At 36.5% G+C, this 22,965-nt stretch overlaps 1 protein-coding gene across 1 annotated transcript in view; it reads left to right on the plus strand.

Moving 5' to 3' along the window:
• Positions 1-22,965, plus strand: part of MAN2A1 (mannosidase alpha class 2A member 1) — a 120,190-nt gene that overhangs the window by 72,601 nt on the left and 24,624 nt on the right. The window contains exons 13-17 of the mRNA XM_075410527.1: positions 6,701-6,866; positions 8,802-9,032; positions 9,146-9,268; positions 17,522-17,636; positions 22,045-22,178. Coding sequence (XP_075266642.1) covers positions 6,701-6,866; positions 8,802-9,032; positions 9,146-9,268; positions 17,522-17,636; positions 22,045-22,178 — 769 coding nt within the window. The remainder of the gene's footprint in view (positions 1-6,700; positions 6,867-8,801; positions 9,033-9,145; positions 9,269-17,521; positions 17,637-22,044; positions 22,179-22,965) is intronic.

Consider the following 22,965-nt stretch of genomic DNA (forward strand, 5'->3'; position numbering starts at 1 on the left):
TGCATGAAATTTTGAATGGCTTTGTCTAAAACCTTCTCTGTTACCTAGCTTTCTTGCTGAATAAATTTTGAGTAGCACTGAAATGTTCTTGAAGTGCTGTGAAACATACAGTTTCTGAAGCTCAATTTGGTAACTGATAGAAGAGTTGTAGAAAAAAGCAGTAATCTGCCAAGGAGAGTGTCACGATCATGAGTCTGCACAGTTGGCTTTTGATTAGTCTCATTCCTAAAGAAATATTAAGAACATAGCTTGAGGTATTAGAAAATGTCTAATTTTTGTAGAACTAGAGCAGCAGCATGAACAGATGATTTCAGATGATATCCTGAATCCTCTTTTTTTTAAAAAAAATAAGTTGATTAAAGGAAACTTTAAGTTGTACATACAGGATTTGTAAGGCATTTATTTCCAGAACAAATATTTTGTAGATTCTTTCCATCTTTAGTAATTCACAACAGAAATTCTCGCAAACTTGGCCAGATGTGGAAAAAAGTGGCTGAGGGACCTATACTTAAAATGTCAATTTAATCATGCTTTTGCTTGAGGAGACCTTGACTCGCATATGAGAGACAATAAGAGCTTTGAATAGAGCTAAGTAACTTGGCAGACCTTTTTTTTGTTTACCTAGTGTCTTGAGTAACTATTCAGTAGAGTTTTTCTTCTGAAGATAAATTAATTTTTAAGTTAGTTTTTGTTCAAAGTTTCTTCCCTTGGCCCTTTAAAGCAAGAAGAGAGCTTTTTAAATAACACGAGTAGTTTTTGTTGTCTGGTTATTTTTGGTTCTATTCTGTATTAAAAAATTGCGGAAAACAAGTGTCTATTACATGTTTTCTTGGGCTTCAATGCAAGAAGCATGGATTTCTGTGGAATTTTTCTGGTGAGCTTGTACATGTTTCCAGTGTACAAATAAATATCTGTTTTAAGTAGATGATTGTGGTTCTCTTTATTCCATTTACCACCATCCACAAAGACATGGACCACTCTGGGCTTGTTGTAATGTCAGTTCCTGGGATTTTTTAGGATTGTAGCTTTCTCAGGCTCTTTTTTTTTTTTTTAAAAGCTTCCAACATATGGCAGAAGTCACATAATTCAGATTTTTTTTAATGGTGTTTTTGTCAGCTACCATGGCAGGCGGTGCTTTGTGCAGTTTAAATACTAATCCCCAGTTTGTTTCCACCTCATAACATTAATGTTTACTAATTAAACAATGTTACTATCTACTGACTCTTCTCACACCTTTTGAAGTAATTTTTTCTTGCACATTTTCAGTTGTGATTGTCTCCTGGAGATTTTTTATTTATAGTGCCAGTAAGATAATTTTATTTAGAGAATTTCAGTTTTGTTTGGAATTCTAAAATCTTAATCCATCGAAGTCCAGCAACTGCCAAGAACTCAGAATACCTTACTAGTTGAGTTCTGGTTTCTAACCCATCAGTGTATCTAACCAGTAGATTTATTGCAATTCTTTTTCTTTAGGGATTAAAGCATTTTAATATGTATTCATGATTTTTCACTCCCTTTCACTCCATTCCACCCCCCGCCCCCATGCCACTTTGACATTTCAGGAGAACTTGCGTGCTTCTGTTGATTATTTTATTCTTCAGTGGAAGACCTTTGATATATGTCATTTGGCTTTGTGGCTTATATATTTTCTCAATTTTGGATGTACTTGTAGCAGTTTTGCTTTTTTCACCACCTGACTGTTTTTTCGCTTAGCCTCTGTAATAGAAGAGGGAAGGAAACTGACCAGCTTCAAAGGTGTTGTTTGTATAACTTTGCATTGCGATTGTGCGTGTGTGCCCAGAGAACTGGTTCTGGTGAGTGGTAATGGGAAATACTCTGATCTGTCTGCAAAGGTTTGTCAGAGAGATTCTAGTAAAATTGATCAGTCTGAGCTAGAGTGTCTCAAGGAATTGATTCTCAAAGCAAACTTGAGTAAAGGTCCTCCACTGAACAATGACAGCTGTTGTCCTAAGTTGTCCTGAGTCCAGGTGTCTTGAAGAGGCGGTCTTCTGGGTGATCCTTTGTCACTGATGGTTCTCTGACATTTACTAGTGAAGAGTTCTGGTTTCTCAGGTTAGTTGAATGCATTGCTTGTGAGGGCAGCATTGAATGAACTTTAAAAGAAAATGGTAGTTGTGTTGCAGGCGTTACCAGTAAATGTGTGTATGTATCAACCAATATACGTGTATGCTGGTATGTTTTTGCACATCAGTGAAACAAAAAGAACGGTGGTCTCAAATACTGTAACTTTTCATTTTAAGAAACAAAATTTGCAATCATGTTCTTCTAGGAGACCAGAATTAAAGTTATTAAAAATCTGAGTCAGGTTTATTCACATTTTGCCTGTGAATATACCTACGCTGGTTTACATGTTTTCTTGATCATTTAGTAAAGAAAATATTTGAAATAAGAATAGACGATGGCTTTTTCAGCTCTGGCTGAAAATGTTTCACAGCAAGTTAAAGCTTTACTATAGGAAAGACTAGTCGAAGTATTCTTTGATGCTTGAATGTACGGGTTTAATAGAAGTGTTTATTAATGGCATATAGGAGGTTATATAGGGAAAATGGTCATGCTTGTATGAATAAAAGGTACTTGTTCTGGGTTTCAGACACTCAGAAAAGTATGGAGTAAAAAAAAAAAAAAATCAAGATATGTCTTTCCAAAAGTGTCTGAAAAGCAGGTGGCAGGATTTGCTTGTCTGAAATTGCAAATATTTGCACATCGGAGATGCATCCAATTTAGAATTAAGAGCTCAAATCTGCACCTGTTTCTCATTATTTGAGGGGCTGAGAGCAGTTTATTTCTGCTCCCAGTGCACAGGGAGAATATATTGTGTCTGTATGAGTAAATTGGCTGTGGTTTTATCAGTAGGAAGTTGTGTGATTTCCTTTTGTTTCAGTTTATATTAAAATAGTTTGAGAATTCTTTGATTTCTTGAATAAACGAAAGAAATTATGACAGACACAATACCATAATGGGGTTTCTACAGTAAAATTTTTCGCGTAAAATTTTTCATCTGAATTTTACCAGTAGGCATCAAAATCCCTCAACCTTCATTTGGACAAAAGATGTGAGCTTTTGTAGTTTTCTTGGTGCTGTTGCCAAAGAACAATGATCTGAATAATGAAAGGAAAATTGCTTGCTGCTTCTGAAAGACAGTAATATTAATGTTTTTGCATTAAAATCCACAATAGAAAACATTTAAATATTGTCGAGTTGCTTCTCTGTGTAATGTAACCACAATACGTTAGGCAGTTGTACTCTGCATTTGTGGATTCTTTGTAACAATACAGGTTAAGTGAAGTGTGGCTCTTTTGTTTCATATAGAATTTAAAATAGTTAGTCGGATGTTATTTAAGGGTGGGAGTTGAGTGGTACTTCAGGAGTAATGTGATTTAATTACATTAGCTGGTGCTTTTGTATACGGACAAGAATTATACCTTACTGAGTATAAATACTTCAGTCCTGCTGAAATAAGATTTGAAAGAAAATACTAGAATCTAGGCAAAATTCCTGCTTTTCAACTGCTGAATTTCTGCCCTGTCATTATTAGCTTCATCGGACTGCCTTATTACTCTATGTACACATAATGTACTTCTAATACATTGATTCAAGAAGGTATAAAACATACGTACCTTGATACAACAATAGCTTTGTTTCATCCGAATATTAAAAAAGTATAATCTGATGAAATATAATGATAATATTGGAGTTCCTAAAGTCTTTTGTCATGGGTAAATTTGTCATGCAACTAATTGAAGCTGTGAAACATGTTTATATCAATACGAAGGTGAACAGTGTTTCAGGAAGTATTTTTACATTAGTTTGTTCTTTGTTAGGCAGATAATTTAAATTTAGTGAGATTGTATAACATTGCTAGAAATTAATTTTATGCATGAGTTAGCATTTTAGTTGGAAGCTTTAAGAACTGAGGAATTTCACTGTATAGAAAGAATAAATAAAAGATTTTTCTAATGTTCTATTGATGGATGAGATCGATTTATTCTGATCTTTTGGTGTTGGATCACCTCTTAGACCTGTATTGTTTCTGACACAGTTCTTACACTCTTCTTTCACAGTCTATGAGGAGTTCTTAAAGTATTTAACTTTTTTTTTTCTGACTTCCTGCTTTTTAAGGGGTCTAGTCTGAGCAGTGTTGGCTTAGTTTGGTTTTGATTCCACAACTGTTATAAAAAAATTACATTAGCATTTAAATGAAAATATTATTCAAAAAGAAGACATCTTCAATTAAGCAGAAGTGTAAAATGATCTACTGAAGTCTAGGGGAAGCTGTCACAAAGTCTTGCGCGAGTTCCTGAAGACTGCAAAAGCTAACCAAGAATATGGTTAACTTTTATGTTTGTATAGTAATCTAGGAGTCTTCAACATGCAACAGGGCAAAAAAGAGCATACCAAGGTGCTTTTGGTTGTGCTAGAAGGCAAATGACCACAGTTAGATGCACAAATATGCAAGTAAAATAGTTGTTATGCAGCGAAGCCATGGTTTAGCAGTACTTCAGTATGGGAATCTTTATCTAAGGACTTAAAAGGAAAAGAATTTTTATGAGAAGCTCGTTGTATGTATGGCAGGTAATCCAAAGGTTCTTGGTAGAAAAAGCTAATATAGCCTTTGATTTTAGTTTATTCAGCTAATGAGAAGCTCGAGGTGACCTTTCCTACTGACTGTGAGGTAATAGGGTAACAGTGAAGGGATATGAAATTGAAGATGAACAGCATAAGTTTGATGCCAAAAAAAAAGAGGGAACCAATGAAAAGGTAAGGGGAAAATGGTAGCGAGGTTAGTGTTCGTAAGGATTCTGGGTATCCGTAGAGCAAAACTACATGTGTTAAAATTGGAGTAGTGATGCAAAAGAATCAAAGGGTAGGGTGGAAGGATAGTGAGTGAGACTTTTCAGCCATATGGAGAAGGAAGAAAGAATTTTTCTTTTGTGTCTGTATTGCATTCATAGTTTAGGGGTAGGTTAACTTAGTCTCCCTGACTTCACACTGAAATTGTGTAGAATTCTTCTTGTTCATAATAAGGAGGAGTTAAACTTGTACTTCCTTATTAGGTCTAAGCAGTTTGCTGCTGCCTCTCAGCCCTGAAATTTTTGCTATTTTGGTGTTTCCAAAGTATCAGCAGTTTTGTCCACTGCTTGCCAGACGTTATGGTGCTGGGGAGACCTCACTCTCCTCTGGCAGGGGTGTAGACAGTGGCTGCCCTCAGTCCATTTAGAGCTAATGTTGGAAAAGAGAAGACAGAAGATTAAAGGGTTTAGCTATGTAAGTGACTTGTTAGCAGGTCCGTAGTTGTTCTGTAGGGCCATGCTAGCGAATAATGGAGCACAGAGCGTCTAAGTGTATGGGTAAGGAACCTGGAAGGCTTAGAGTTGGAATGTGAGATTACAGAAAGAGGTTAAAGCTACAAGTGATGTTTAAGTTAAAGACTGGAGTGACAGAATGAGATTTCTAGTTTGGATGGCAGGAGACAATTCTAGATGAAGCGGTTTGTTCTGGGAAGGTAGTAATTGAATTTGAAGGTTAAGATGTGAAAGGAAAAGAAAGAAAACCACTGACAAAACCCTGAGGAATCTGCACAGAAAATGGAGCGAGAGTGAGGATAGTCTACTTAGAACAAATACTGAAGGAGCCATTTGATAAGTAAGAAGTGGATATCATGGAAACCGATGGAAGATGAGATTTCATGAGGAAGTAAACCGTGTTTAACAGTGGGAAGAGTGAAGGAGGTTGATGATAGAATATTGGTTCTGCTGTGTATCGAAGTTACTAGAAATTTTGGCAAGAACATATTTCATTGTTGAAGAGAATTTTTTTCAAGGAGGAAATGAATAGAGGAAACTTCAGGGAACAGTTGTAAACAGTCCTATAAATTCTCTGAGTTTGACAATGAAAGTACAGGAAGTGCAGTGATATTCCTGCAGATGCATGAGGCACAAATGTTCTGGTATCGTTTTATTTTTATATACCTTACAGTATAAGAACCTCTAAAAACAAAAAATTATATAGGCTAATAAAGTTGTTCGGTTGCAGGACAGATGCTTTTGGTTAGTGACAGAATCTGTGTTCAAATGGAAGAACAGGCATAAGATTACATAAAAATTAGTTATTCCATATGTACCTAATAAAAATATTTCAAGGTATATGCAGACAGTTGCCATAGAGAATTTTAGTAAATTACAGTTTAAATAATTTTGAACTTTCCCCTGTAGCAGAGAGAAACTAGTTGCTTTAAAGAATATATATCTTATATACATATATATGTACAGCAGGTTTTGTTTGTTACTTTGCTGTTTCTAAATCATATTAAAGGGAAAGCAACTGTAGCAAGAATTTCATCGTTCAGCCTGAAAAATACATATAAGATGCCCTTAAATATCTCGATTGTGCTTTCAACTTTTAATAGCAATTCTTTAGTAGGGAAATTGATATGTTTTTATTGTAAGGTACTTTCAAAATTGCTTGGAGAAGTGTTAGCATTAAGAAAAGATCTGCCAAGGCTTGATGTTAAATATCCATTGTTTCCTGGTTATGTTTTGCATATTTATTTGTTGTGGTATGTACCTGTTGTTCTAACATTGTTTTAATGCTCTGTATGTAAAATTTATGTGCAATAATATTAAACATGAAAGGGGATGCTTGTTTGCCAAAAGATAATTTGGCAAATATATTTTTGCAGGTACCTTCTGATATATAATCCTACAGAACAAGTGCGATTTTCAGTGGTTTCAGTCAATGTGAATTCACCCAGAGTTAAATTATTATCTCCTTTGGGAAAACCTGTTAATGTCCAGATCAGTGCTGTTTGGGATGGAGCAACTACAGTATCACATGAAGCATATGAGGTATGCTGCTTTAAGTGAAAAGCATTAAAGTATTTTTTACAGGCATTGTGGCTTCACAGTTGAAGAAAATGGAAACCATACTTCAAATATTGACAGTTCTGTCTTCTGCAGATAATGCTATTAATTCAGTCATTTTAAGGGAAACCCACCCCCCTCCGTATATATATATTTAGTATTGATGTTTCTTAAATGGAGATGTTTTTAAACTTTGGTGATACAGTGTATTAATGTTTAAAGGGTCAACCTCAGCTGCATGAACAGAAAATACTGGATCTGTGTCTGTTCCTCCTACTTTCTAAAGCTGCTTTTGCTTTAAGTGATAGTCTATACACAGAGCCTGTATGTGCTCAAACACTCCAGCAGGAAGGCTTTGTAAGTGCAGTGGCTTAAGCAGTTAGTCTGAGGTTTTTTTTGTTTGTCTTCCAGATGTAGAGGCTGGAAAGTAGTCTCCTTTACTCTTGTACTCAAGCTAGACAGATGACTTTGAGTCCACCTCTTGTTTTTGGTTTTAAACAATGTTTCCAAGAATTTTTGAATCATATATCATTATAGAAGATTGTCCTCAATGATCACACATCATAAACTGTGTTTTGTTAAATTCATGCTGATATAATAGCACTGTATCAACTGTAGTAATACTTGTATTGCTTTGGGGCTTAAATACTTAGTCTGATTCCTTTTGACTTGGGAGCCAAGATGAACTTCTTTAAGGATGATATTCCTGCAAAGATACTTCAATGTGTCTCTCAGTTGTCCTCCAAAGGGTTGATTATTGATAATTCTGATGGGTTAGTCCCGACCAGCAGCTCAGCCTCACGCAGCCGCTTGCTCACTGCCTCCAGTGGGATGGGGGAGGGATTTGGAAGGTTAACTGTGAGAAAACTCGAGGCTTGATATAAAGATGGTTTAATAGGTAAAGCAAGAGCTGTGCGTGAGAGCAAAATGTAGTAAGGAATTCATTCACTCCTCCCCATTGGCTGGTGGGTGTTCGTCCATCTCCAGGAAAGCAGGGTTTTGTCATGTGTAATGGTTACTTGGAAAGACAAATGCCATCACATGGAACGTGTCCCCCCCCTCCTTCTTCTCCCAGTTTTTATTGCTGAACACAGTGCCATACGGTCTGGGGTATCCGTGTGGCCAGTTGGGGTCAGCTGTCCCAGCTGTGCCCCCACCCAACTGCTTGTGCACCCCTAGCCTGGGTCAGGATGAGATGCATAAAAGGTCCCGGTGCTGCATAAGCACTAGTCGTCTGTAGCTAAAACATACCTGTATTATCAACCTTGTTGATAGCCAAACATAGCACCATATGAGCTACTATTTAGAAATTCAACTCTATTCCAGACAAAACCAGTACAGTAATTAACACTGTTAATTGCCAGAAGAAGAAGAAATATAATTATATATCTGTACTTCAAATTCTGAGCAAATTGCTTTGGAGATCTACATTGTATATTACTCATCTGTGCAGGATTTCTTTATAGTTCCTAAATAACCAGAGACTAAAAATTACAATTGCATTTTATTTTGCTGTTTAATTTTTTTTTAATTTTTAAATGCAGCTTAAGTGAGAAGTAGGGCCTGCGTGCACTTGATACATTATGTGACCATTTTTAAGGCACAGCAAATATGCACAGAACGGCACATCACAGCTAACATTCTTGTTTAACAAGATTCAATATCATTCTTGCATTAATATAACAGTAGTCTTGATGCTAAGCAGATTAGCGATGCATTTTTGTTTGCTAATTCTTCTAACATGCTTCAGCTATTTTTTTGAAATGTCATTTGTAATTTCATATTAATTTATGAAATATGGGAAAAAATCAGCCATCCTAAAATTATTGAAGAAAAAGGAGTTACTTTAAGTTTAAATTTAATATAAAAAGTCAATACTTTTAATATTTTTAATAATGGCTTCTTCTTTGTTCCCAACAGATCTCTTTCGTGGTGCATCTACCACCTCTGGGGCTTGGAGTTTACCAGCTTTTGGAGGTTCAGAGTTCAGAAGCAGTTTTGGCAGGGTATAATATGTACACGAGGAATAGTAGGCAGGAGAAGCCAGACAGGCTTTTCAAGATAAAAGAGATGCAGAATTCTGTGGATAATATAATCTTAGAAAATTCTTACGTGAAACTGTGGTTTTCTGGAATGTCTGGATTACTGGAGGTGCGTTGCATTATATTTCAAAACGCAATGTTTTACTTTTTTTAAGAACTTCTGTTCTTATTCATGGAGACCTGAATATGTCAGCTATTTCAAACATGATTCTCTGTCCTTAGAAAATAAATACCAAAGAAGATGGTAAAAACCATCAAATGAAGGTGGAGTTTGCTTGGTATGGAACTACAAGTAACCGGGATAAAAGTGGAGCTTATCTCTTCTTACCAGATGGAGACGCCAAGGTAAATCTTACGTTTGCAGAGCGATTTTGATATTGGAGTAACTTGAAGTATTCTGCAAATACAGATTGGAAGAGATAGTTTTTCCCAACAACAAATTACAGTTGTGTGGCTAGAAATAATGATGTCAGTTGTTGAGAAGAGTGGCAAAACTTCACACTTTATAACCCAAGATTTGGGTAAAAACACGGCATTAATGAAGTGTAAAAATAAACAGAATAGTGATGATTCACCCTGAAACAAGTAAGATGCTACCCTTGCAAGAATTTCACCATTCACCATTCACTGTCAGTAAAGTAAGTTCACTTACTTAATCTTAAGTACGATTTCTTTGTTGTGAACGTTCAAAGTATAGTACTTTTTTAGCTGATATTAGCATATATAGTTTAATATAGCAATTAAGATACTGAGTTGCAGTTGATGAATATAAAGGCAAAGTAGCAAGCAACTGTTCTGATTTAGTTGTCTAGGGTTATCAGTATTTTTAGCTGTGTAATTATTGGAGGGCAGCAGTACACTCCTGTTAGTTTTCAAACTGGAAATTCAGAAATGACCGTGTTCTTATGCTGATTTAATTACCATACAGAATCTACTGTACCACTTTTAGAACTGGAAAGGTGCTATTTCAGAAAGCAAATGATGCAATAATGAATACATCTAAGAAGCTAGCTAGGTTGCAGTGTATTTCTTCTGCCCGGTTTCTCCTTGGGAAACTGAAGTTGCATGCATAAGGCAAACTGGGAGTTCTATGTTTATGTTTCAGGAAATAAGCAAGGGCAATTATTCTTTTTGTTGTTGTTGTGATATGTGTAAATCAGTCTGGAAGTGGACAGAACAGTTTCCCTTTAGTAGTCTCTCCTAGAAGCACACATTTTGAGGTCTGTGAGTTGGCGGTTTTAAATCATTTAGTATATTTAGTCCCATTATTATTCGCATCAGTTATGTTCAACAGGGTTCACTTATTCTTAATTTAAAAATGTTAGTGGTTATGATACATGAACACCTGAACAATATCACTTACGTTTTTTAATTTTTACCTTTCAGCTGCATGGTCATATTTTAACTAATTTTATTTTAGGTGCTACTTCATCTTTTGTTTGTAAGAACAATAATCACTAAATCTAACAGTTACACAATTTTAATTACACTTTTGAGTTATTTGTTTTATAAAATAATCTGAACAAATCTAGATGGCAGAAATGCTATGGTTTGAACAGCAGAAGTCTGTCATATGTCTGCAAGCACAATTAGAAAATAATTCATATTGAGCTTTTAGGAAATTTGAAATTAAAGTACTTTTTTAGTTAACATTAAAAAGGGTGGTGTGTTCAGCTTTTATAACTTTCTATACATTAACAATGAAATCATGATACTTCTAAAAATTTTGCTTCATTAGTATACCAGAAGGCTTGTTTAGCTTGCGTTTTAATAACATTAATTAGGTTACCCCACTGGGAATAACAATGTAATTCTATAGTAGTCTCTAAAACAGTTTGAACTAATGATTTCTGTCTTAAAAGAAATAACATCTGTTCAGGGTTCTCAGTGTGAGGTAGATTGACTAACTTTTGTAAGTCCTAGTGTGGAGTGTCAATGGGATAGAATGCAGGCAGTTTTCTTGATTTTTGGCTTTTTTTTTTCCTATGCCCCTCACCCTATGTATTAGTGCAAAATTTGTAAAGAATAATTGCATTTGTTGGATCATTTTCCTCTCGTATGAGTGCAGTTCTGTGTTTTCTTTGCCTTTGTTACACTGGTTGTTTTGTCACCTCATAAGTCTGTTGGTTCCTTGCTTCTCAGTTCTGCAGTACCCAAAAGTTATTTTTCTTCACCTAGGTTAATCATCTGTCTTACTATAGTACTTACTTAGCCCTTTTGGTCTTGGGTTCTTGGGCCAGTTCAGTTTTGGAAACTTGCTGCTGTAACACACTAAGGTTGCAGGCCATGACTTAAAGCCATGTTAGTTTTGAACACTTGGCACGTACAGTGCAGCTCTGGTCATCAGCACACTGCTATGAGTGGATGTCACGTTTTCTGCAGGTGGTGGTCTGTGTACTAGATTGTACATGCATCTGAAACTTTGTAGAGGTTCGTTGCATTAATTATTATTATGGCTGACCTAAAAACAGCCTGGAGTACTGCAAAGAATGCATTTTTGCTAAGAAGTGGTAAGCCTCTAGTACCAGCTCTAAACTGGACACCAGCAGAGACCTGGGTTAATGACAGTGATTTATTTTACACAGTATTAAATAAAAGATACACTGAACGCCGATAACTCGTTGTCACTGCTCTGGGAAGAATTGCTGGACTTAAGGCTCTGTGAGACAGTGGCAAATGTTATCATGGTGCAGCTATAAAGCTCCCAGTAAGAACAGTCTCTGGGGTTGTGGCATAGGGTCTTGACCGTGGGTGATTCTGTCCCTGCTGTCTCTGAAGTGTGAAAGTAGTTCACTGGCAGTCTAAGGTCAGGACACCAATGCGAAGTCCAGGACAGTGACACAGAGCAGAGGCTCCATGCTGCAACTCTAGCGACAGTACTCCTGCCATGTCTTTGTATTTTCCGCAAAAATAGAACACAAGCAAGGTACCAGGGAAAAAGACAGGCAGTATCTTAATTTTTTAAATTGGTTCTGTTTATCTGATTGACATTGTTACCAAGGTTTGGAAGAAAGGGAGTTCCTTGGACCTCACAGGAAATACAAAAAAAAGCATCCTGCTTATGAGGGAAAACGCGTTTGTATCTCTTGTGATTTTGTGAAGGGTGGGCAACTCCCTAAATCTGTTAGATCTGGGGGGAAAAAGTCCATATTTAGTAAACTTTGAAACAGTTAAATGTCTGTATTTTCTTCTACATATTCAAGACAAATCAATATGTGATGACCTACTTACTAGCCATGCTTGGTATCAACAGGGAATAGAACAAAGCAGTTTTTTTTCCAGAGTCAGACGCTAAGTGTTTGTGGGATCAATGCGATGGTTGTTTTACGAATCAATTTTTCAGAATCAAAGTGGACTTTTTTGGTAGACTGAGACTGAGAAATTTTGATTCTCCCCCAGGAAGTTGTGTCTACGCACATTGTATGTCCTAGTTGCTTAGGTACTTAGATACTAACAGAATATATAAGAAAATAGTTTTTTTGGTTTTTTTATCCTGCAGGATCTCCAGTGCTAGAGTTTTTCTCTCTTTTTTTCCTCTGTGGAAACTCCACACTTTGTGTCCATGGTTGGGCTGCCTTTACTCATGATGATCTCTGACTTGTATAGCTGCAGCTGCTGTTATTAGCTTCAAGAAACTTTTTTCATGACAGGTCCTTTTTTAATTTGTCATTATTACCTGTTGCCTCTATTTCTCAGAGAACACATATCCAAGTTACCTAAATGCTTGGCCTTCAAACCAAGATAATGGTATCTTTCTGCACTTTTAGAAGTGAGATTGAGATATTCCACTGCCCAAAAGGAGAGAATATTTAGAGTATCTCCAAAAGGAGAGAGTATTTAGAGTATCCTGGTGTATCCATCTTCAAAGCTTTCCTCGCATAAGGGCAGAGGATCCTCATTTCTCATCTTAAAAAGGCAGAGATTCCTCGTTCAAGTACAGTATCCTTACTTTTAATGCTTCCAGTGTTTTTACATGCCTGGTAACAGGGAAAGACAAGTACACAGGCACCATTACTTGGAGGGTGTTCAGAATACTCAAGGATCAGCTACCTTTGAAGTGCCTGTTTGTTCATTGGTGCTATGCATTTTCCTCAAGCATCGTATCTATCATCTAAAAATCTGCCCCATGTATTGGTGGGGTTGTTTTTGGAGACAAGAGTATTACAGTTGTCTGTCTTGTGCCACATAATTCTTAAAACACACTTCTCAAGAGCTCATAGGATTTGATTTTACTATCCCCTGTTCCACTCCCACCCCGCCAGCGTAATCTCAAACCCTGCCAAAGGAAGGATAGTCTGCTACTCAGAAGCAGCTTTTCTTGAAGGCTTTGTCTTGAGTTCTTTTTTAAAATCTCAGGTATATCAGGAGCAATTCATTCTGTGTTGTAAAACTTTCCTCTGGGCATAGTTTATTTGACTTCTTCATCAACAGTGTGTTGCACTGCCAGAAATTTCTAGGCCACACTAAGATGGGTTGGCAGTGCTTCACTTGACTACAAGGCGAAAGGCTTGTTGCCCATGCTTCAGGCTGCAGTATGCCATGCCAGCTTCTATGCAAGCCAGTAAATCTTTAAGTGAAAGCATCTGTCCAGTTTTCTCTGCCCCTTGGCACTTTGACACCCGATTTGGTGCCAGATATTTTATGATATCCTAGGGAGCTATGGGATATAATTTTACTCCATTTTTTCCCTCTGAGGGTGACGGAGCACTGGAACAGGCTGCCCAGGGAGGTTGTGGAGTCTCCTTCTCGGGAGATATTCAAGACCCGCCTGGACAAGGTCCTGTGCAGCTTGCTCTGAGTGACTCTGCTTTGGCAGGAGGGTTGGACTAGATGACCCACAGAGGTCCCTTCCAACCCCAAACATTCTGTGATTCTGTGATTCTCCCTTAAAATTTCTAGCTTACTTTTTTTCCCCTCCCCGCCCCACTTCCTTCAAGGGGACGTTATCATATTTTGCTTGAGTATTAAAAAATGGTTTCTGGACTCTTTGACCCATAGTTCTGTTATTGTGTTTCTGAAAATACTGGTTTCTGCGTTCAGCAAAACTTGCCGCAGCAGGCTGTTGAATCTTGTACAATAGAACTCATTCCACAGGAGCTGAGGGGAACAAATTTTACAGCGGCTATTTGTTTTAACTCTTTAGGATGTGGAGTCTTGAGATTACCACTGGATATGAGACCCAGATGTTTTTATTCCTAGTTTAAGGTCTGAATAATCGTAGAATCATTCATACTTGAAAGTCATTTAGTTCAAGCTCTCACTCAAAGCAGAGTAAATACTGAATTCAGACCAGGGCTATGTCCAGTCACTTTTGCAGATAGCTCTATCATTGTTTGTTCCTTCTACTTAGAAAGGAAAGTGGTTTGTGTCTGAGTAGTAAGAGGCCCATTTCTGCATCCTAGTCAGATTTTTACATCAAAACAGTCTATATTTCAGATCCAGCACCAGGATAATTTCACAGGCCTCTGTGCATCTCACCAAGCATCTTCACAATTATACTAGAATAATTGCGCATTCAACGCATAAAGATGTTTTCTTGCTTAAAAGCCTGATTCATTGAAATGTTTTCAGTGTGGCAAACCTGGTCAATTATCTCTTTATACGTTCTGAGCTCAGTATGTCTCCAGATGAATATCAAGAAATTACTTCTAGGATTAGTGCTTTTTTTAGGCACTGAATATGAATTGGGAGGCTTCCCTGTTCTCTCAGTACCACATTTTTTCTTATTTTTTCCTGTTTACCCAACAATCAGGAAGCATCAGGCATCCTTGAGAACTCAAATTTACATCATATCTCCACTCTGTATTAGAAAGAACTTATCTAACCCCCCAAACCACGCGATAGCATTTGCCTTTGTAACTCTCCTTCAATTCCACCTTTTCCTTGCACTGTGTCTGAATTAGAGGCTTGCAAAATGGTTTTGAGACATTTCTCTCAATGCATGTACTACTGAAATCACAAATTATGTTTTTAAAAAATTCATTAGTCTCAGACAATATATGCAAAATGATACTTAATTCCTTTTCTTTCCTATCACCTAATTTTTCCATATAATTCGGAATGGTAAGTATGGTTGCCTTTATCTTCAGCTAAGGAGTTGACCTGGCTACATGCGCGACTTGGAGACTCTGGTGTGTGAATTCAGTGTTTGTGGCAATATTCCAGAATCTGAGAGCTGTTAAATGTATCTCATTTCAGCTTTCTATTTGTATGGGAACAATGTATGTTGGTAGTTACTGTCACTGTCATTGTCATGTTTTATACTAACAAGCTCAATGGAACAGAGTTCCTCCAAGTATATTTTTTTTTTTAGGTTTTGGTTTAAAAATATTACTTTAGGTATTTTTTTTTCTCTTTTTATTAGGTATACAGCCTTTTGCATTCCTTTGTCACTCACCCAGCATGTCTTCATTTTGCTGGTTTGGTCCTGGATAGCTCTGGTGAGAGCCCTAGTGAGAAATGTTCTTACAAACGATAGAGATAAGCCCATAAGATAGGTGTTACTTTGCTAACAGAATGTATTTGGCAGGATGCTGTTTGTGTGAGTAGTATTCTCCTACATACTAACTGGCAAGGGTATTTGTTTGGCCTGAAGACCTCAGTTGATTTTCTGAGAGTTCCTTTAGCTGCTGTTTCAGTCCTTCATTGCTAACAGGAGGATATTCATGTTGACCTGCTCTTCAGGTAGGATTTTGAAGGGTTTGATAATTCCACTTTCCTGTCAGGAATCCATTTCCTCTGTGGGATTTTAATGTAAACATATACTCTAAGTGCATATAGTCAAAGGTTAAACGAGTTTGTCTTCTCTACCTGTGTGTGATAGATAAGCAGATGGGTAGTGATCTCTTCTGCCAGAAGGGGAAGATTCAGTCTGTTTACTGAGCTTGGCAGTTTTTTATGGAAATAAGAAAACTCAAAAGCCAGCTCAAATTCTAACCTAAGATCTGGTCTTCAGAGTTCCTTTATCCCAGCCTATTAATTCATGCTTCCATGCCCTGCTAATACCATATTACTCCTATACTTCTCAGCTAGCAAATGGATTTTGCAAAAGAGGCAACACTTTTCTGTCTTACTGGCAAAATGAGACACCTTGGAAGTATCACATCATTTTTTCATGTCAACTGTTAAGAAGTCCGAAAGACTCTATCCTCATTTGGGTTTTTGAACTGATCAGCTGGTTAAAACATTGCTGCAAGATGATCAGTAGAAAAATCCCTCTCTCCCTAAAACAACTCATCTTACTGAAGTGTGAGCAACTATGATTCCTCTATCAAAACCTTGTACAAAGTATTCCTGTAGCTGATACCTGCAGGGTTGCCTGTTGGAGCTGTGGTAAAGCTTCTACTAAACAGTGTTCTGTATGAAGCTCTAAGAATAAATACTTGAATAGAAAGGCAGGCTTCTAGTCTTTATAAGTCTCTTTCAGTTTCTTCTTTTTACAGTACTTCTTGAAATCTTCTCAGTGAGTATACATATAGTTACATGCACAAAGAAGATTGGAAGATATGTACCCATACGTGTTCTTCTCGGACATGTTTTGTCTGTGTGTATGTAATCTTAATTTCCTCTCTTCCTCAAGAGACATTTAATCTTTGGTTTCCTTGCATAAGAAAAAAGAGCATGCTCTGTTCTGCTTAAGACGGTGGTACATACAGGAGAAGGACAGCCACCGTCTAAGAGCTTTATGCTGAGCTCCCTCTATGTAGATCCTAATATGTTGTTCAAGTATTCTGTTGGGTTTTTTGAGGAAAGTCTTTATTTATTGTTGTTGCCCTATACTAGTAGTTGCATGTGTTGTGTTTTCATTTTCGGTTTTGTGCATGCGTAATGTTTTAACTCATTTTTACCTTTGTAGCCATGCCTGTATTTCTCTGTAGTGTACACAATTCAGTTTGGGATCAACTGTTTTAAAATAAGTCATCATTTGCTTAGCTGAGACTCAAAATACTGTGACTACATGGAAAAAAATTTTTTTTTCATCTCTTTGGTTTGACTGTGGATATGCGGAATTTTTACTAGTCTTAGAGAGATATTGGTAAGAGGCCAGTGTCCCTCTTGAGGTTTCTTAATGGTTCCCAGCTCTACCCTGTGTTCCAGGGGGCTCCCCTGGCAACTGTAGCTGCTTTTGATGAAGAAAAAGCTGCTTTTTCACTTTCAAAAGGATATGCAAACTGATCCACAAGACGGTGTAGAAGCAGCTTTCCTCATGCAGTGTGTGCCACTGATCAAACTGTGAGCAAACCAGGCAGTTAAAACAATCTGCCACAGATTATGAAACTACAGTGTTTGATTACTGGTTAGCAAGTATAATTTTGCTAGCAAAAAAGCTCAATCCAGATGTTTGCAATATTAATACATTATTGTGTTTTTCTGTAGGCCTTGTATCAATTAATCCTCATAAAATACCTGTGAGAGATGTAATGAGGGTTATCCTAATTTTAGCTAAAGTGAGGCTCTGAAGAGAAGTTGCTGAATGTCAGACTAGGAATAATTTTTTAATTCCCAGTTTTCAGACTAGACTTAGATACAGAATGGCTGTTTAATATTTAGTAAATACTTTGATTTATTGACACTGACTTTCTGTTTTCTTTTTTATAGCCTTACATTTTTACAGATCCACCTATCATAAGAGTTGCTCATGGAAGTATTTTCTCAGAAGTTGTATGTTTTTTCCACCATGTGACACATACCATGCGACTCTATAATGTTCAGGGTAAGAGCTGTGAAATTCTGTCTCTCTTAGCAGTTACTTTTCATCACTACAGTCTTGGATCCTACTTGTCTTTTTAATGTTTCAGTGCACTTGTGAGCTACTGCAGAGTTCATCAGACTGAAGTCTTTAGCGGGTCCAGTGCACCATGATCCCTTTCCGAGCATCATGCTAGTCATTAAGCTGTCATGCTGCTGTGTTTTAACCCAGCAGCTAAGCACCAGACAGCTGCTGGCTCACCGCATCCCACTGGGCGCAGCCCATGACACATGCTTAAGCTCAACAGATTTGTTGGAGATACCTCTCAGTATTAGGAAATTTTGTAGTATAAATTACCTGCAGGGGGGTCCAGAACTTTACTGGGTCATCTGAATGCTATAGGTAGCTGTAAATTATGAAAATGACAAAAAAGAATTGTAGAAATATCTTGGAGATGATCTAAAAACGTAGTTTCTTTCAGAGCTTCAAACTTATTGATGGTGATAGGATAATATCATCTTGAAAGTTGCAAAGAATGTAAAATTATTTATTCATGGCATTAAAAGTAATGTCTTGTTTACTCCACAGCTGTAGGAATGCTTTAGTTACCTGTGAGCTTCCTTTTTATGTCCTTTATCTGTTTGGGAGAGCCTGTAACAGAACTGGCTGTCTCTGTTGAGAGGCACCATCACTGAACACTGGCTTATTGACTCTTAGGACATAACTTCATATCAGTTTTGCTTGCTTTTCCTTCAGTAAGGTTTTGATTTTTTTGCTTCTCTACTTTCAGCTGCTGATTTCCAAGACAATTCTAGGAAAACAGCAAGTTTGGAAACTCTCTACCCTTTGAAACTTGATGATTAAATTGGCCAGTGAAAAATGCAAGAGAGGGAGGAAATAATGGAGCAGTTGTATAAACTTATTTTCCTGTAGAAATTTGACTTCAAATGCTTAAGTGCATCTTTTTATAGTTGAAGTAGGAAACGTACATTTTCAGTTGTTCAGTTATTTGTATTTACTTTACTGGAATTTTTCTGAAATAAAGAAACATTGGCTAATATTTTCAGCCCTTGAAGGATCTTAAATATGTTTTGTATTAGCATTACTTCTACTGTAGGTGTCAAAATGGCATGGTTTTTAAAATCTTACAATATTTAATTATTTTTCTTAAACACCTTCAAAAACAAATAATGGAGTTATAAGTACTTTGAAAGTCTCCCTTACTCCTTTTAGGTTTCAAAAATCGTAAAATAGTATTGCCCACAATACCTACTTCACAGTCACACAGAGGGATCTGTTTGGTTTTTGTGGGTTTTTTAGCTGTAATATATTTTCCTTTAAAACTAAAATTTATTCAGATGCCTCATTTTTTATGATGTTAATGTATACTTTGAAGTTTGAAGTTGCTAGAGTTTACCCTTAGACATATACTGATCAGAGTTCAGTTGCCAGCTCATCTGATATAGGAATTATGGATCAAACTCTAGGTCACGTTCCTTACAAATACAAATGAAGATGTTGAGTAGTAATTTGTTGTTGAAGATTCTGAGAAAACATGTTTGTATTCGAGATTATATTTTTTGGTTTTGTGTGACCAATATGTAAATTTGCCTTAGATGAAAAGGAAGGTACCTTGAGGTCAAGATGTACTAGGTGGCCAAAAATCTGAAGAGAAAGTTACTTTACTGTGCAGGTTTCAGTAAATTAAACTTCTGAGCGAGGAAGGAACTTGTATAAGGAGAGAGTGTTTAGTGTAATGAAGAGAAGGGAAAAGCCTGGAAAAAAGCCTGAGAAGACTCTCTTTTGGTTAGGATGAGGTTGTTTGTTTTTTTTTAATTAATATCTTTGTAATACACCCTTTTCTTTAATTCATTACTAAATGCCTATGAGAAGTATTATACTTCCATTTCACAGTTCACAGAAAGGAGTTGTCAGTGAAAATCACTTGCTAATTCCTAATACATAACATTATGTTTCATTTTTGAGTGCACTATTTTTTTTCTCTTTTATTTGACACTGTTTCAATACTTTTATACGATTACCTATCCAGTCATCATGGTGAAGTCCTGTACCGTATTCCCAGCTTTTACAGGGAAAAATGATGCCATTGTTTTATAGACTTTCCCTGTTTACTTCTATAGTGTATTTTTATTTTAACTTTTTCATAAGAAATGACCTTTTTCAGAGTTTATTTTGCTGAGGTCTGTTTCCTGGGCTTTGTAGGGGAAGGTGTTTATATAGCATTACTTCAATTAAAAGAAGGTATTTTGAAGTCTTACTAGATAGATACATTAACAAAGCATGTGGAAAGAAATAAATATGTGTATCTGTATACATACATTTTGTTTTTAAATAAAGACCTGATATTCCTGTTGTAACATACCTGCTTGCCATGGGGTGGAAAGCCTGATTGTGTGGCTAATGTTGACAGTAATTCTGAGTCCCACAGCTTGTTCAGCAGTTTTGGTGAAGCACATCTTTTTCCACTTTTGGTTTTAGAATTTTGTTGATTTTGAGCAGAAAATACTCTGGCTTGCTTGACAACTCTCTTCAGTGATTGACAGATGAGTGATTTTTAACTTGTATTGCTTCCATTCGCATCTGGTTTTGATATCAGCATGATTTTATTAATCTTTTTATCAGAAGCTTGTTAACTTTCATTATCTTCATAAATGGGTTTTTGTATTAACTCAAATTATGCAATGGAATAGAGCAGAATAGTAGAATAGAGAGTATTTCATGGTCTGGTCATTTTAAAATAGTAAACTAAAATATTGTATTCTTGTTCATCATTTTAAAATAGTAACCTAAAATATTGTATTCTTGTTCAATGTACTTGTGTTTTAGTAGTCCTACTTTAAAATAGTTGGAAAATGTATGATTAAGAGTGTCAATAGTGGAGCATATAGATCCACTTTTTCCAGACTAGGTCTGGGAAAAAAAAGAAGTAATTACCTGAACCAAATGTTTTTCATTTAGCTCTGTAGTATGATAGCCATTGATAAGTGTTAACATTTTAACAGTTGCTGGTAGTGCTGCAGGTGGCATTCCTATTTTAAAAAAGATAAGGAAACAAATACAGAGCTTCACATCCTCCTCATTCACGTGACAAAATCACAACCCTGACTACTTTTTACATACTGATAATAGCCGAAAAATTGGAGCAGGTGGACACTTTCAGCATTCTGTTGTGTAAAGGTTCAGAGTGTTTGTGTTAGAATTTGACAAAGTCAAGTCCTTCTTAAGGAAACTATTCCAACATGTTCTCAAACAGAACTGCTTAAAAAATTTGAAAACTGTACATGTAGCAGTAAAAGAGGTTGTGCTAACCTCTGTCCATGTGCTTAGGAATCTAGGAATTTTATTCAATTATATTTTGTCCTTCTGCAAGAGATTCTACAGTTCAAGAGCCCAAATGGATGAGCATACCTCTGGGTCTTGAGACCTGACATACAGTGAGCTGTTGGGGAAAAAAAAAAAAGTATTTTATATCTAAGGTTTTTAAATACTGACTTCAGATTTTAAAGGACTCATTTGGTTAATCAGTCCCTCACTTTCTGCTGTCTTCTGTTTACAATCCATCAGACAAGCACAATGTAATTTCGTCTTACTACAGAGAGATATTTCATATCTCTGTTCTGCTTGGAGGAATTCTTTTCACAATTGTTAATCCCATTAGCCTTCAGAAAGGGTAGAAGTGATCATGCTGAATGATGGTATGATTCCAGTCCAAACTATGTCTTGAACTATTTGAAAAGGTCAGATTATTATTAAAGGTATTTAATTTTCAGTGCAAGGGGCTGTAGAAAGAAATCTCAACTGAACATCTGTCTGCATTTTTGGATACTTAATCCTTCTTTTCATAAGTAAGCATGTTTTCCCTGTAAACAGAGACTCGTGTCCTGTTTGTGGTTGTATCAGTGTGCAGTTTCTTAATTCACTGTCATTAAGGAAGATTCTCACTGATTTGGTTAAAACAGCAGACTGGTTTCCTGCTTAGTGGCACAGCTGCTGTCAAGAACCTGGTAACTTCATTCTATTTTGTGAATGGCGACAGCTGCATAATACTCAAGGGTAGAAGTGAATTGCTAGGTCTTGCTCCAGCATATTAGCTGCTGCTAAAGGCAGTGCTTAACAGTTGTGTGCTGTTTCCTACTGATTTACCGGAACCCACAGTGGTTCTTATCATGAATTGCTTCTGTTCTACTTCACTGAAGGTTTCAGTCTGTCTGTTCAGTGAGAAATGAATTAGAAGTACTGCTGTATCATATGGTACACAACTGAACTGACTTCAAATATCTGGTTATATGTAACAGAAAAGGAAAACTAGCAGGAGATAACTAGATCACTGTTCTGGGAGCATGGTCATTCTTACATATGTGGCAATCGCTTTTAAAAATTGAGATATTTTAAGTGCATCTCTTTCATGTAGGTTTGGAAGGCCAGTCTCTTGAAGTTTCTAATATTGTGGATATTAGAGGAGAATATAATCGTGAGCTTGCAATGAGGATTTCATCTGACATAAACAGTCAAAATAGATTCTATACTGATCTTAATGGATATCAGGTAATTATTGTCTATTAATCATAAAGGCCTAGGGTCTCAGTTTTCGACTCTCAATACTTCTGATTGTAAAGATTTTGACTCTTGTTAATCAAACTCTCATGTTAAACTGCACTAATAATTTAAAAGGAGAAAAACTTTAACAAAAGTATTCGTTATAAAATTTGATTAAACCAGGTGAAGTAGAAACTGCTTTCTTTTAAGGAGTTTGTTAAATATTCCTTTATAACCTTTTTAACATAAGAATTGTAGTACAGCAAGTTATGACAAGCCACCACGTAGTTGCTTGTATATCTGCATGCCTTTTTTCCCTTCTGCTTTGTCTATTTAATTAGAACCCTCTGGGTAGCACCATGCTAGATGTGCATAACGTCCAGCAACTCAGAACTAGAGAACAACTACTTGCTGCTGTGGTGGATATAAATGATGTATTTTTTGAGTGTAATGACTTGTTCTGTTGGTAATGCATCTGATGAAATATAGTGTGACTATTTTCTTAATTTGAATGCTGCAGCACATGCAAAAGAGAAAATTTTCTTGTCCTTACCCTCCTTCGTTTCTAAAAGTAGTTTTGCAGATACATTGAAAACCATACCTGCTGAGTAAGAGACTAGTGTTTTTCCAGTTAGTGTGTAATACTGCATTTTGCTGGAGACAACAAAGAAAATATTTAAGCAGTAAAATAATTTTAGTACTACTACTTGTCATGTACCATTCAAGAATACCACTAGCACTTTAATAAATTCCCATTATAAACCAGCAATTCCTTTTCTGCTACCTTTTCTGCTTG

The sequence above is a fragment of the Opisthocomus hoazin genome, chromosome Z, assembly GCF_030867145.1.
Source record: "Opisthocomus hoazin isolate bOpiHoa1 chromosome Z, bOpiHoa1.hap1, whole genome shotgun sequence".
Lineage (NCBI taxonomy): Eukaryota > Metazoa > Chordata > Aves > Opisthocomiformes > Opisthocomidae > Opisthocomus > Opisthocomus hoazin.